This window comes from Lynx rufus, unplaced genomic scaffold (assembly GCF_022079265.1).
Source record: "Lynx rufus isolate CCGP_SWC_20201006 ecotype Redwood Valley unplaced genomic scaffold, mLynRuf1.p SCAF_5, whole genome shotgun sequence".
NCBI lineage: Eukaryota > Metazoa > Chordata > Mammalia > Carnivora > Felidae > Lynx > Lynx rufus.
Genome location: NW_025814867.1, coordinates 159,046,817 through 159,061,507, shown reverse-complemented (window position 1 = coordinate 159,061,507; position 14,691 = coordinate 159,046,817). Strand labels below are relative to the sequence as shown.

At 50.1% G+C, this 14,691-nt stretch overlaps 1 protein-coding gene across 2 annotated transcripts in view; it reads right to left on the bottom strand.

The window, feature by feature from the left end:
* The window catches only part of DIP2A (disco interacting protein 2 homolog A), a 110,486-nt gene that overhangs the window by 11,164 nt on the left and 84,631 nt on the right, over positions 1-14,691 (bottom strand). For both annotated transcript variants that reach the window (XM_047098534.1, XM_047098536.1), the window contains 8 exons: positions 11,716-11,917; positions 10,711-10,820; positions 10,547-10,627; positions 8,202-8,325; positions 2,415-2,536; positions 2,173-2,284; positions 694-803; positions 64-194 (listed from right to left, as the gene is read on the bottom strand). In XM_047098534.1, coding sequence (XP_046954490.1) covers positions 64-194; positions 694-803; positions 2,173-2,284; positions 2,415-2,536; positions 8,202-8,325; positions 10,547-10,627; positions 10,711-10,820; positions 11,716-11,917 — 992 coding nt within the window. The remainder of the gene's footprint in view (positions 1-63; positions 195-693; positions 804-2,172; positions 2,285-2,414; positions 2,537-8,201; positions 8,326-10,546; positions 10,628-10,710; positions 10,821-11,715; positions 11,918-14,691) is intronic.

Below are 14,691 nucleotides of genomic sequence, written 5' to 3'. Positions count from 1 at the left end.
CCTGCACTCTCACCCGCACACTCATCTGCACACCACCTGCACAGATACCACCTGCACACTCACCTGCACAGACACCACAGGGCGAAGCCAAGGCCGCAGTAGGGGTCAAGACAGATGGCGATCTGCCTCGAGGGGTACAGCTCACACTGTAGCTTTATGGAGCGGCACAAGGCACTTGTGGCTGCGTGCGACATCTGAAGTACAATGAAAGATCTGGTCAGTGACGTGAGGGGAGAGAGAACAGTGTCCGCCAACCACAGCCGCCAGGCACGTTTATTTCCTTAAAGGGTGGCTCCTCAAATCTGCATACAAACCAAATAATACACAGGAAAATGTACACTAAAAATCTTCTAAATGAGATTTCAGAATAATAAAAAAATTGAATGGAGCTCTTGGCTCCTGGTAAGGAGACAGACTCATCAAAGCCACCTGCTCCCAAAGATAGTCGTAAATCTGAGTTTAGATGTTACCACAGAACATCAAAATATGCACTATTCTCAGGCTAACCTAATTTTGGGGGTTTACTGTGTTAACTACCAGTAAACCCCCAAAATTAGGGAATACTTCAAGGAACAGTATTGTTGCTTCAAGCTGTGGATAAGAGTGAGGGCCTGCATAAACCCACACCCACCACCCTCTCTGCCCACCCCATCAAAGGCTGAAGCAAGTAAGAGCTATGATCACAGGGCTCACCTTCACACCTGCTAATATCCCTGTAGTCGACACGCTGAAATCCAAGTATGCGAGCAGGTCTGGGGACGGTGGCCTGAAAATGCTAGCCACCTTCTTTTTTGGTATGTCATCTGTTGAACCAGAGACACCAGTAATGTTAATGCTACTTCAGGCTCTCATAGGGAGGAAGGAAACAGGATTCATACCTGGGGAGTCTGGGGGAGAGTGAGTGCAGAAGAGAGGGAGGCCTCAAGGCAGCAGGCCACATGGGTACATGGGGAAGTGCAGGTAAAAAAAATTTTTTTAATGTTTATTATTTGAGACAGAGAGAGACCGAGAGAGAGAGGAAGCAGGGGAGGGCCAGAGAGAGAGGGAGACACAGAGTCCGAAGCAGGCTCCAGGCTCTGAGATGTCAGCACAGAGCCCAACGCAGGGCCCCGACCCACAGACCGTGAGATCATGACCTGAGCTGAAGTCGGTCGCCCAAATGACTGAGCCACTCAGGCGCCCCGGAAGTTCATTTTAACCTTCAAGGAAATGTCATGTGGAGCAGACCCACATGACATACAGGAAGCCGCTTCATTTAGCAGCGGGAGAGTTCAGAGGCGCAGGGACCTACTGGAGGTCACAGAGCCTGGGGCAGAGCCAGTGTTAACAAGAACTCTGACCGCAGAGACAGCACTAGGGACAGGCCCTCAGGGTTGCCGCGCTTCGCGGTTCCTATGAGACCGTGAGGCAGACACAAGTGAGGCAAGGGCTGGGGCCCACCCACCTCGTAGCAAGCTGGTGAAGCAATGTGACTCTCTGGAGCCAGTCTGCTCCTAAACCCGCCCTGGGGCCCCTGGACCAGCCAGCTCCCTGTGCCTATAGACAGGTACTGGGCAGGTTGCCACAGACATCATAGTCCCTGACCTCTTCCCCTGGAGAGCACAGACAGGCGGATGCCTGCCAGGTGCGATGGGGAAGGAGGGACTCCTGCCTACTCCACGGCCAGCACCTCAAGTCACTAACAAAGCTTGTGGGTGCTACTAGCTTGGGGTGTCTCCATGGGGAGGGTGACCTCAGGGTCCAAGGCACAGTGGTCCAGGGGTTTACAGCCTTCCTGGTCAGCCCACAAGCAATTCATGGGGCACAGCAGCACTCCCCAATGATGGGGACAAAGGATAGATGTATGTGTGCTGTGGGACATGTGTCCCCACAACCACCGACTGCTGTACAGGCATGAGAGGCAGTGAGAGGAGGGGTGGTCCACAGGCACACAGGCTTCATGCAAGGATCTTTGCTCTGGTTCAGAGGCCCCACCATTAGTGAAACCAGGAGGCAGGCTGCCAGCAACCCAGTGGCAAGGGCCCTTTTAGCAGCCTCCTCACCACTGACTTCAGCTGCCCTTACCTAACGCTTACTTTTTGGTGGCAATGATGCAACTCCTACAACAAAGAAAGGAAAGGTGGTGTGTCCTGGCAGGGCCAGCACACAACCAACGGTGCTGAGGACAGGTACCTGTGTCTAGAATGGTCGGCCAGGTCCTGACGTCCACGGCAGCCGCTGCATCTTTGGACTTGAGCAGCCGCATGATGGCCTGTGTAGTGAGGACACAAGCAGACTTGCTGACCTGCAGGGCACAGGGGTTGAAGGCGTGAGTGAGACGCAGGGCCTGGGAGAGATGACACATGAGACCTCTGGTCTACCGGAACAAGGGCCCTCCCATCGGGCCTGCCTGGCCGTCCACCGCACACAGGTACCTCTACGATCATCTTGACGGTGGGAAGCGTGGTGGCCAGGTTCTGGGGGTGCGGAGGCCGCACGGTGACAGGCACACAGCCGCAGTACAGGCAGCCATAGAAGGCGGCAATGAGGTCCACCCCTGGGAAGACACATGGTGAGAAGGGGTCAGTGCAGGGCGGAGTGTGGCTCACAGCGCCTAGTACCACGGAATGATAAAGCAGGGTTCCTGTCATGTGCCACGTGGATCAAACACAACTTCTCCAAACTAATACGATATTGAGACAGGGAAACTGTCTCAATAAAGGACTCCATAAAAATCTTTTTGCTCCTTTTCCTGATTCTATTCTTGCTAGGATCTGCATCCCTTTACACATGCCCCAGAATGCAAACAGTGTGTGTCTTCCTTGTGCGGACAAGGAGTTGGTGTATTTCTCCAGAACAGATCACACCCAAGGAAGGACCAGGGGAGGATGACCAGAGGAAGCCATCATATGCATATTCCAGACCAGGGCACAAGACAAGTGGACACCTAGGCCCCCTGGCTCCAAGGGGTAACACTCGGGCTCTCGTCTTTGTTCTAATCAGCTCCTGGATGCCTGAGAGGACTCATGCACTGGACCACCATCCTCAGTAAGATCCCCAGATCCCGAAAAAGATGGGACTCTCCTTTCCTTTCTGAGTTTCCCAGACACTGTATGTACCTGCATTCTCTCTACATCCTCAATAAATTCTCCTTTCACCTCCTGCCGTTCTGCGTTTGATTTCTATCCTGTGCACAGCCAGGGAACCTCTTGGCTGGTCCTGCATGACCCCCTTGGGGGTCCCCAGACCCAGCCTGCCAGCTATCAGTATTTCTTGAACTCAGTGCTGTTAGGGATGTACAGAGAACTATCCTGAAAGGCTGGGGAGGGGATGGGGGTGTGCATGGCACAGAGAAGGTCACTGAGGGCAGGGGGCCTAGGCCCGGAGAGCAGCACCATGCCTGCCATTCCTGTGTGCAGGGGCCAAGCACAAGGTAGGTGCTCAAGAGCAGTAAGGAACCTTTCTGAGGGCCTGCCTAGCTTGGAAAAGGAGGGGGCATGGGAGGGGGAGGGGTCCACCTCTGCCAGCAGAAGGTGATGAGGAGGATGAGGCAGGGGGTCCACCCCCTCCAGGAGGAGAAGGTGGGGAACGCAGGCAGGCGTCTCTGGAGAACTGGGGACACCAACGCTGCACCTCCTCACCGTACATGTGTCTCAGGCCAGGGCACCCCATCCTGCTCTCAACTGCACATCACAACATGCGACCACCAAAATGTTCCTTCAAATTTCTAAATGTTTAAAATTCCTCATATTTAAAATTTAGGGGGAATTATACCGTGCTTAAAACCTGTATTTCCGTCCTGAACTCAGCCCAACTTGAGATGCATTTCCTGTGCCCCCCACCGTGGAGGCCCCTCTAGATGCTACCCCTCAGAGCACACCAGACCCCACTGGTCAGCCTCAGGCTATTTCAATTCCAGAGTCAAAATAAATATGCCACCTTTCACCCAGCTGGTGGGTTTCACTGGATTACAAGTCCCCAGTGCTCCATCAGTACTAATAATGTGACACTGCGGCCAGGGCAGCTCAGCACACCAGCCAGGTCCAGCTGGCCCCCCAGTACCGCCGCCACAGGACCATGCATCTGCTCTGCGCCTGTGGGACAGCCAGGAGGACTGAGTGAAGGGAGAGCAGGTGCTGGCACACAGCAGGCCAGGGCACCTGCATGCACGGTCCCTGCCCGACACAGAACAAGCATATCCTCAAACCCAGCACGCAAGAGAGACATCACCAGGAGCTCATTTCCTTGAGCTCACAAAATTCATGCTGTTCCCATTATGCACATATTTCCTCCCATCCCTGGAATCACCAGGTGAACAGGTGGGGAGAATCCAGTCCCAGCAGCACCCCATTCTTCTGCAGTGTCCAGAGAGCATGGGTTCTTAATCCCTTGGCTCTCACATCCCTTTGAAAATTGGAAGAAAGTCTTGGACTCCCCCTTCACTCTCAAGAAATACACAACACACGCGCCTGTGGCATTTGCAAGATATCTGTGCCCAAGGGAGGTTCTGGGCCTTCCAGCAGGGACCACAGCTTAGCCCTCCAGCTATTAAACTCTCCACGGGCCGGGTTAAGTTCATAAAATGTAAATTTATGGGTGCCTGGGTGCCTCAGTCTTAAGCATCAGCTCAGGTCATGGATCTCACAGCTCATGGGTTCGAGCCCTGCATAGGGCTCTGTGCTGACAGCTCAGAGCTGGGGAGCCTGCTTTGGATTCTGTGTCTCCCTCTCTCTGCCTCCACCCCTGCCCCCGCTCCCCCACTTGTGATCTGTCTCTCTCGCTCTGTCTCTCAAAGATAAATAAACATTAAAAAAATTTTTTTTAATCAAAAAAAAATGTAAATGTAGACCTTCAGCATGAATTTTCTTTTTTGTTGTTAAAAACAGCTTATGGGGAAGCCTGGGTGGCTCGGTTGGTTAAATGACTGACTCTTGATTTAGGCTCAGGTCATGATCTCACAGTTTGTGAGTTCAAGCTGTGCTGATACAGCAGAGCCTGCTTGGGATTCTCTCTCCCTCTCTAAAATAAATAAACTAAAGAAAAAAAAAAAAAAAGAAAGTTTTAAGGTGTTCTGCAGTTACTTTAGCCCCAGCCTTTCCTGTGTGAGCACTCCTCAAGCTTTGCAGCTCCCACCTGACCCCGGGGGGGGGGGTGGCCCTACCACAGTAGAGGGTGTGGTGTAGACAGCTCGGGCAGGGGAGAGCACCAGCTTGCCTTACACTGACATGCTGTACGATGTCTGGCATTGACCTGGAAGCCAGGGCAGTTCAAGAGTGGGGACTGCAGTCGCCCTGGGGAAAAGCACCCTACACTCCAGAGAATGAAAAGCAGAGACAGACTTTGAGGCCCGTGGGTTTAGGAGCATTCAAGTTAGCACATCCCTGTGCCAGGAGAGACCAGGCTGCCACCCAACCCCATCCCAGGGATGAGGGAGCATAAAGGCAGGCGGACCCCCCAGACCACCCCCAGCTAAGATAGGTATGACATTCCTCAGCTCTCCTGGCTGCCCAAGGGCAAAGGAAAGGGGAAAAACAATGGTTAGCTGATAGAGATCACAGTCATGCAGGACAGGAGTCTCCAACAGTTTACAAATATCTTCGTAAATTACAAGAAAAAGGCAATCTTATCAACAGCCTAATCTCCAGAAACCCGTAGACTCAGTTTCCTGGAGCCCCAAGCATCATCCCTCCACAGTGATGTGGGGAACAAAGGCAAGAAGGAAATGGCAGGTAACATTAAATTTCCACATAACCTGCAGCCCATTGACAAACACTTGTGGCAAATACAGAGTATAGTTTCTCCAGGAACCCCTTGCTGTCCTAATGTTAATGTCTTACTAGAGGAAAACCTCCTTAGCTTGACAACAGGGAGGACTCAGGTATCTTAGGAGTCCTCATTAGCACATCAAAGTCCCTCTGGAGGGCTCCCTTTCGACTTTACCAACTCCATAGTATGTAATCAGTCACTCCTCACAAGCCTGGTGCGCTCTTCCTGCCCCCGGGTCCTGTCCCCGTGCTTTAATAAAATCACCTTTTTGCACCAAAGACTTCTCAAGAATTTTTTCTTGGCCTTTGACTCCAGATCCCACCCCTCACCATCACTCCAAAACCTCATCAAAATGAGGGTAAGAAAAGAGAGGCTGCATTTGTAACGGCCACTCCTGACAGCACGGACACAAAGCAGCAACAAGGGGCAGGGGAAGGCAGAAAAGCAGGTGCAAACCTTGTAAACTGTTTTCAGAATTCACTTTGATGGTTACAGTATTTGTGCAGTTATTCTGGGAGCACTGCATGTGATGCAGGGCTACATAGCTGAGTAATTATGGGATATCCGAACTCTATCATCTCCCTGTTCTGAAGAAGCAGGAGTCTTGGTATGGAAAAAAGGAGATACGCGGTAGGTGAGGTCTGGTAAAGTCCTATGATCCTGGATTTGAATGGGATGTAACACTATGAACTCAGAAGGCAGTGCCTCTCTAAAGATACACTTATTTAGGGGCTCCTGGGTGGCTCAGTCGGTAGGGTGGCCAACTACAGCTCAGGTCATGATGTCACGGTCTGTTGAGTTCGAGCCCCGAGTCGGGCTCTGTGCTGACAGCTCAGAGCCTGGAGCTGAAAGGGCGGGTCTACGCCGGCCAACTCCATCTTGTTCTGTGTCCTTCACCTTGACCACGCCTCCTCCCCTTGAGTAACCTCCCGCTCACCTGCCTAACAGGACTCGGACCCTTCCCCAGCCAATCGGCTGAGGCCACAGCCATTACCTCACCAACTGCCCCTAGGCCCCAATAAAACCTTTGTCCTTTTGAAACTCGCTCTCTCTCCCCGGTATCTCACCGCTGCGGCTGCGTCGGTGCAGGTAGGGGATTGAGCTCGAGCTAGCTCGAATAAAGGCTCTTTTGCTTTTACATCGGACTCGGCTCCCTAGTGGTCTTTGGGGATCACGAATTCTGGGCATAACAGAGCCTGCTTCCGATTCTGTGTCTCCCTCTCTCTCTGCCCCTTCCCTGCTTGCTCTCTCTCTCTCTCTCTCTCTCTCAAAAATAATAAACATAAAAAAATTTTTTTTAAATAAAAAAAGATACATTTATTTATAACTCCCAGTTCTGCTCACTGAAAGAGCCAACAAACAGCAGCCAATCCAGGAGAAACCAGTGTCCCTCATGCCCAGATTTTGTTCTGGGAACATGGGGAGGGGACAGGGGGGCTCCGTGGAGAAATGGCTGATCTTAGGTCTGGGGTAGGACGGGCACTAGGGGGACGTGGAGCACCTTGTCACAATAAACCCGAGGAAGCAGTAAGGGACTAGTGGCCAAGTGCTAAGCCAGCCAGAACAGGCTCCTGTTGGCCAAACACGGCAGAACCTGAACTTTGATAAGGAAAGTAACTACAAAGGATAAAACCCAACAAATAAGTTGAAGCCCGTGAGTTCATATTGATATGTATATATTTTTAAATTCATTGCTGGGTCACCTTTGGAGTGTGACAGGAAACAAAATTCATCTCATAAAGAACCAACACATATGAATTCTACCACCGGGTAGCCAAATACCAGATGAAGGGGGAGGTTTCTGTGTGTTAGTTCTATGGCCAATAAATGGAAAAGAAATGAAAGAATTAGAGTATCACTGTTTTGTGACCCCTAAAGGATTAATGAATGTCAAACACCGAAGCATCAGTCAGTGGCTGCTAATGCCACCAGCGGAGACACAAGCCAGCATGGGCTTCTGGTGAGATCATGCAGGAGCACTTGGTCTTGGCAGAGACACTGGACCAGAGTCTGACCCAGGGCTGGGATCTAGCTGCCAGCCTGCAGGAAACACGGGGCCAAGAACACGCTGCTCTGTAGCATCTGGGCCGTGGGGCCTGTGTAGGTAGGGTCAGACCAGGTCTTCGGTAGATAAATTGTAAAGAGAGGGAAATGGAGAGCCTGTGGATTAAAAGAGACTTTATCAAAGGAAACTGGGAGCCAAGCTGACATGTAGGGTGCTCTCGTCTGTGTGCTCACACCCTAGGGAGCCGGAAGCAGTGACTGCACAGGTCAGGGGCACAGGCTGCTCCCGGGAGAGTGGAGGAGGTCGTGCTCAGGACAGGGAATGCTAGGGACCGGGCACCTGGCCAACCTGCTGGAGGTTATGAGGGTGTCTGCTCCATGATAACAAAGTGTCCCAGGGAACGCAGAGCTGAGGGAGGTGGCGTGTGCACAGGGCATTCAGGTGTGCTTACCTGGGGGGTAGACTAAAGCCACATGGTCCCCGACGCTCAGTCGTGCCTTCTCCATCAGGGCGGCGGCAACCCTTTCAGCCCTTTTGTGCAGCTGGACGCAGGTTGCAGTGCTGGTGACGGTGCCCTAGGAACGCAGTCCCTGGCTGAGCGGAGCTGGTGGGGCAGGGCGTGTGCTCACACTGCACACACCCTGTCCCCGGAACCCTGTGGTTAGGGGCCGGGACCACTGCCAGTCCCACAGACACATCCATTGTCTTTCCCCGTCATCTGTGGAGTTCCTGCAGAACGGCCAAAGGTGGCTCTTTGGCCATCAGTGAAGGGACGGGCCACGAGCATCTCAGGAGAGTCTGGAGCAGTGGGGGCTGCTTCTTGTCCAGGGCAGAGACACGGCCATTAAAGAAAACTCTTTTGGCTTTTTTGATAAAATATCTTAAATATAACAACATTATAAAGAATAAAGCCATAAATGTCTAAGTTCTCAATGCCTAATAATATTCTGCCTCATTGTTTAAATTTCTCTTTTTTAAAATAAGCCATCACCACTCTGCATACCACCCTCAATTCATCCTCTCCCTGCCCAGAAACAACCATCACCCTGGATACATATGCACACAGTAATCACATTAAATGAACAGACATCCATAAGCTGCACGGTTGTGCATGTCAAAGCTCCTGTCCCCCAGGTCAGTGGGCCTGCGCCGCGGTGGGTGCCTGGCCGGATGCACAGCTGCCCCGGCTGCATGGGCTCCTCGTTCACTTCACGTCTCTGCTGAGGACAGCCGGGCTGCAGACCAGCTCCCAGCAAATGTTTCCTTCGCTCGGCCGACCAGAGTCGGGCCGGCCTCACAGCTTGTTTTGTCCTTCTTAAGAAAAGTAACAGGGCAGCTCGGTCTAAACATAATGCCCCAGAACAGACCGGCCCCTGGGAGTGGGAACCCCTCGCTTCTCCTCGACTGGTGCTTCCACTGCACAGGCCAATGTGCGTGTATGCAGAGCCAGGCACGCAGGCCCTTGAGGCTTCGCGAAGGGGAGCTAGGCTTGTTTCTCCCATCCCAGCCAAGGTGCAGGATGTCAGCGCCAGGCAGATACTGGGAGCCCAGATGTCCAGAGTCCGCCAGTCCCCTTGGACGACCACCTGTACAGCCACAGGCCTGCTGCTGGGTCAAAAGCCAGCACGTCCTCAGGGACCTAAGGACAATTCAAACCCGAAGAAGGCTGACAAACCAAAAGAAATGCAGTTTTACTAGTGACCTTGAGAAAAGTCTAGAATGGATTTGGAGAAGGCCAGGGCTAGTCTTCTGCTGGCTCCTCCTGAGCTCTCCCTTGGCTTTAAAGATGGCCAACCCCTCCACACAGATGCCTGGCGAGCTCCTCTGTGGGGCCCCCACCCTGGGGCCCTCCTCCCTTGAGAAGCACTCCCTGCGCTCAGGTGCTCAGACCACACGCACCGCGTGAGGGCACGTCTCTCCTCCTCCTCTGAGCTGCCACCTCATGTCTGGGCCCGGCCCCCCCCAATAACTGTCAGTCACAAAATAAATCTTAACACTCTTCTAGATCCACAGTTACACAGGACGAGGAATATAAAGTCTTTCTTACGGACCGGTTTTCCAGCAGGGAAGACTCACTTCAAGCGTCCCGAGAGCAGGTGCCCTTTTCCTCTTAACACCGTGTAACTCGGCAGGTATCAATAAATATGTTTTGAATGAAGGGACAGTGGGCAGCAACAAGCAGAAACAAAAGCTAGACCAGCATTCTTCTAAGAGCACACTGACCTTCCCTTTACTATGTCAAAGTGTACATGGTCTTACATCTTGTGTGATGCATCTGAGACAGGATTTTTACTGTTATTTAACTTGTCATGTTTCTCTATTTTGCCTACTGGCCCACCCATTGGATGTGAGAGTTACAGCCCCTCCTTTCTATCCTAAGAACTCCAGGTACAGTGTAATCACATCAAAAGGTGCCCAAAATCCTGACAGTGAATTTCTGAATCTATACCAGAATCAGGGCAGTAAGCAGCATTTGCCATGTCAAATCTATAAACAAAAGTCTAAATTCCTAATTTTTACAAAATAAACACTTCCTTTTAACTCATTTACAAGCATACTGTTTTTGTTTTTTTTTATAAGCATACTGTTCTTAATTGGGAAAGGAGCTAATGAGAATTTTCCTGTTAAATATAAGATGGACGGAAACGTTACTGCGTGAATTATGTGACAGCTGAGTGCTCCACAAAGAACGCGGTAGGCAGAGAGGATGGCCTGGCAACGACACCCTGTTCTCCAGGCAGGGACTCTGGGGACAGAGCACCGGGAGCCGGGGAGGGATGGGCACAGGCGGCCTACCTTGGCATTGAGCAGCAGGAACAGCGGGTGGTCGGGGGTGGTGTGCGCCCGCCACTGCAGCACATCCGGCAGGAACAGGAACTGTGTAGAGAGGCCCATCAGTCCACGGCCTTGCCGGGGAGGCGCCTGCCTCGCTTTCCCAGGCACTGGCCACTTGCTGTTACCTTTCTCGCCTGGTCACTGTCCTCCAGGTGAGCCAGCTCCCTCCCTGAGGCCTGGGCGATTCTCTTCCCAGCAACCAGGTTCCCCACGATCATGGAGGCTGGTCCAACCTCTAGGAAACAGGGGCGGAGACCCTGAATGAGAAGGCATGGCTCTGGGTACAGAACTGTCATGTGACTGTACATTTCACTCTTCGCTAACATACAGACGCTCAGGAAACCAGCCACAAGGTTTTAAGTGATGAAGAGAATCTCCCAAATACAAGCAACACCAGACTGAGAAATTTACCAAACGGCATATACCTGGGGGTAGAAGATTTGACCTCAGCCATAACAGAACATTTTAATAGACTTCATTGTTTTACTGCATTTTACATATAAAACAGGACATTAAATCTTTCTTAGTAAGTGTATTTATTTAATGATATTTTATTTGTTCAATAATCAATAAAAGTTATTATTAGCATTTACTAAAACTTTACATAACCAATGGAACAAAAATAACAGTCAAAGCAGGCTTTAAAATTAGTTTTTACATGTGTGAAATCAGGGAGTAGACAGTGGCCATTTGGGTCTCACCAGCCACGGGGCACAGCACCTGTCCCCTGGCACCCGCAGCCTTGGCACAGCTGGCCGCCCCCCCCAGCACTGCAGAGGGTCCTTAGATTCCTGAGCTCCAAGACTGCTCTTGGGCGTCATCTCTACTCCCGAAGAGTCACAGCCTCACCTTCCAAGCCTAAGATGCCATGCCTGAATTTAGTCACTCCGACGGGTTCCAAGAGACACGTGAAAACCACCACACCACACAGGTGACGTGATGACGTTTGCTCATCTGTGCCTTGGGTCCAGGGAGGCAGGAGGTGGAGACTGACCTGATGTGCCATTCACTATGGCTCTTAACCCCAGCCCCAGAGACGTAGGGCCCAAGAGGGCTGCACCATTTAACCACAGGTATGGCAGCCACCAACATTAAGACTGATCAGACAAGTATTGTCATGCACGACTAACCTGGTTGTTTCTGGCGAGGTTTGGGGAGGTTGGTGACACAGGTGTGAGGGCACATTAGTACATTACACGGGTGCAGCATCCCCTCCAGAAACCGCTGCTTGGTTTCAGAAATGTGAATCCCTCCAAGGGGAGCCTTGGGCAAGGTGTTGGCAGGAACCAGGGCCAGACAGTACACGCCCACCTGGTGGATGCTGTCGATGGCCTGGAAGGCGATAGTAACACGAGTTAGGAGACGCTGTGTTTGAGACCTGGCACACATACTGACACGCTGACCTACTCAACACTGGCGAGAAGCCGGAAGGCTTATGAGATGGGTGAGAACATGCAAATCCAAAGGTCAAAGAGGCAGTGACCTCTGAGACACTCTGTTCAACGAGAAGACACGGAAAGACGGAAAGATGTGTGTACATTTCCTACAGTGTAACACACATATACATACACATATACATAAATCTGGAACTGCTTATGTTAAAGAAAGGAAAGTTAGGGAAGCTGTAGGGGGCAGAAGCAGACTTCTCTGAATATCCCTGGCGTTCAGATCTGACTTCGGAGCCATGTATATTTTACTTACAAAAACCTTGAAATTTTAAAAAGCATTCCCCAGTGACTGAAAGTAAGATAAAACAAATGAACTTAGCCGCACTGGAATCAGATTGGTAGCAAAGGCCCATAGAGAGAGTGTATTTATTTAAACATGGTAATTTGATTAGTACCCGCCCCCTGCCCGTGAGATACGTCCTGTGGGCAAAAAGAATTGCAAATGGTAAGCTGCTCTTGGAGATCTCACGTTTTAGAGGTAGTGTGGAGACTAGGATTTTGAGACTGCAGTGCATAGTGTGGCCTGAGGCACGTGAGTGACTGCTGGGAGCTGTGGATGTCTGCAGTCTTTCAGTGTGGCAGAGAGGAGATCCATGGCTTATGTAAAAACCTTGTGGTACGGAATCTGGCTTGGAACTTGCAGCATGAATTCATGATGGAGGCATCATTTCCTACTCTGTCCACTGAAAAAAGCCCAGAAACAGTGACTGAGCAGCAACGTCAAGTGCCCCGATGGTGGTACCCAATTCCATTTGCCCTAGGAAGTAGCAGGGTCCCTAGAGTCCCCACCGTGACACGTCGAGGACACAAAACACACTGCCTTCCCCCAGCCTCTGAACTTCCTCGTCTCTGCTCTGGCCTCAGAGAATCCCAGGGGAATGTCAGAAGGATTCAAGAGCCAACCTGAGGGGCTCCCACTGGCCACTGAAAAATAAAAAAAACTATAATGGATTGAAACGCATACAGGATGTTTAAATCCACTAGTTCTTAACGAAAAGATAAACAAAACTCAGTGGTCACTTTTAGAGGATTCTAAGAAAGCATCTCACTACTCTGAAATCACTCCTTGATCTTGTTTTCCTATACAGCCCACCACCAGGCCCCCAGGTGACCGAGGAGGACATGCACTCTCCAAAGAAGAAACTTCTAAGGCTGCTTGGGTAATGATGAGAAAGTAGCACCACTGTGAAGTCCTAGCAGATCAGTGACTACAGGAGCGCTAAACATCACATGCCACCTTCTATGAAGAACATTTGCCAGAAAACTGAACCTGAGTCTGATCAATCCTCTGGATCTAACCACAATGTGCAGGACTACAGGGGACAGATGACTGTATTAAATAACACCACAGAGGGACAACTGCCAGAATTCAGGCTAAACAAGCATACTGGACAAAGAACTTGGTTTTGTCCATAAACTAATCACAAGAAAAATATGATAAAGAATCTATAGATTAAAAAAGACTTAAAGACCTGTCCCCACCAAGTATAACTTTTCACCTCATTTTGATCCTGAGTCTAACAAACAAGTTAAAACATTAAATAATCAGGGAAGTCTGAATCGTGACTAGATCTTTAATGACAACAAGAGATTACTGTTATGATAAAAACACAGCAGGTATAGAGGGAACGTACCTCCCTAAGAAAGGCCATATTTGACAAGCCCACAGCCAACCTCATTTCAATGGGGAAAAGCTGGAAGGTTTCCCTTTATGGTCAGGAACAAGACAGGGATGCCCACTCTCACCACTTCTATTCAACATGTATGGGAAGTCTTAGCTACAGCAATCAGGAAAGAAAAAGAAATAAAAGACATCCAAATAGTAAAACTGTAACTATTTACAGATGGCATGGTCTTATATATAGAAAACCCTTAAGACTCCACCAAAAACTGTTAGAACTGATAAACACATTCAGTAAAGTCGCAGGGAGCATCTGTTGTGTCTCTATACACCAATGAACTATCAGAAGGAGAAATTAAGAAACCAATTCCATTTACAATTGCACCAAAAATAATAAAATACCTGAGAATAAATTTAAATGAGGAGGTGAAAAACCTATACACTGAAAAACTGACATAGATTAAAGAAACTGAAGACATAAAAAATAGACAGATACTCCATGCTCATGGATCAGAGGAATCAGTATCGTTAAAATGTCCACTCTACCCAAAGCAATCCACAGATTCAGTGCAATCCCTATGAAGATTCCAACAGCATTTTTCACAGAACTAGAAGAAAGCCTAAAATCTGTATGGAACCAAAAAAGACCCCAAATACCCAAAGCAATCCTGAGGAAGAACAAAGCTGGAGACATCACCCTTTGTGATTCTGAACTATATTACCAAGCTACAGTAGCCAAAATAGTATGGAACTAGCATCAAAACAGACATACAGGGCACCTGGGTGGCTCAGTCGTTTAAGTGTCTGACTCTTGATTTAGCTCAGGTCGTGATCTCATGGTTCATAAGTCTGAGCCCGGCACTGAGCTCTGCACTGATGGCGTGGAGCCTACTTGGGATTCTGTCTCTCCTCCTCTCTACCTACCCCTCCCCTGCTTGTGTACATGCACTCTCTCTCTCTCAAAATAAGTAAACTTAAAAACAAAAGACATACAGATTGATGGAATTAGAATAGAGAACCCAGAAATAAACCCATGC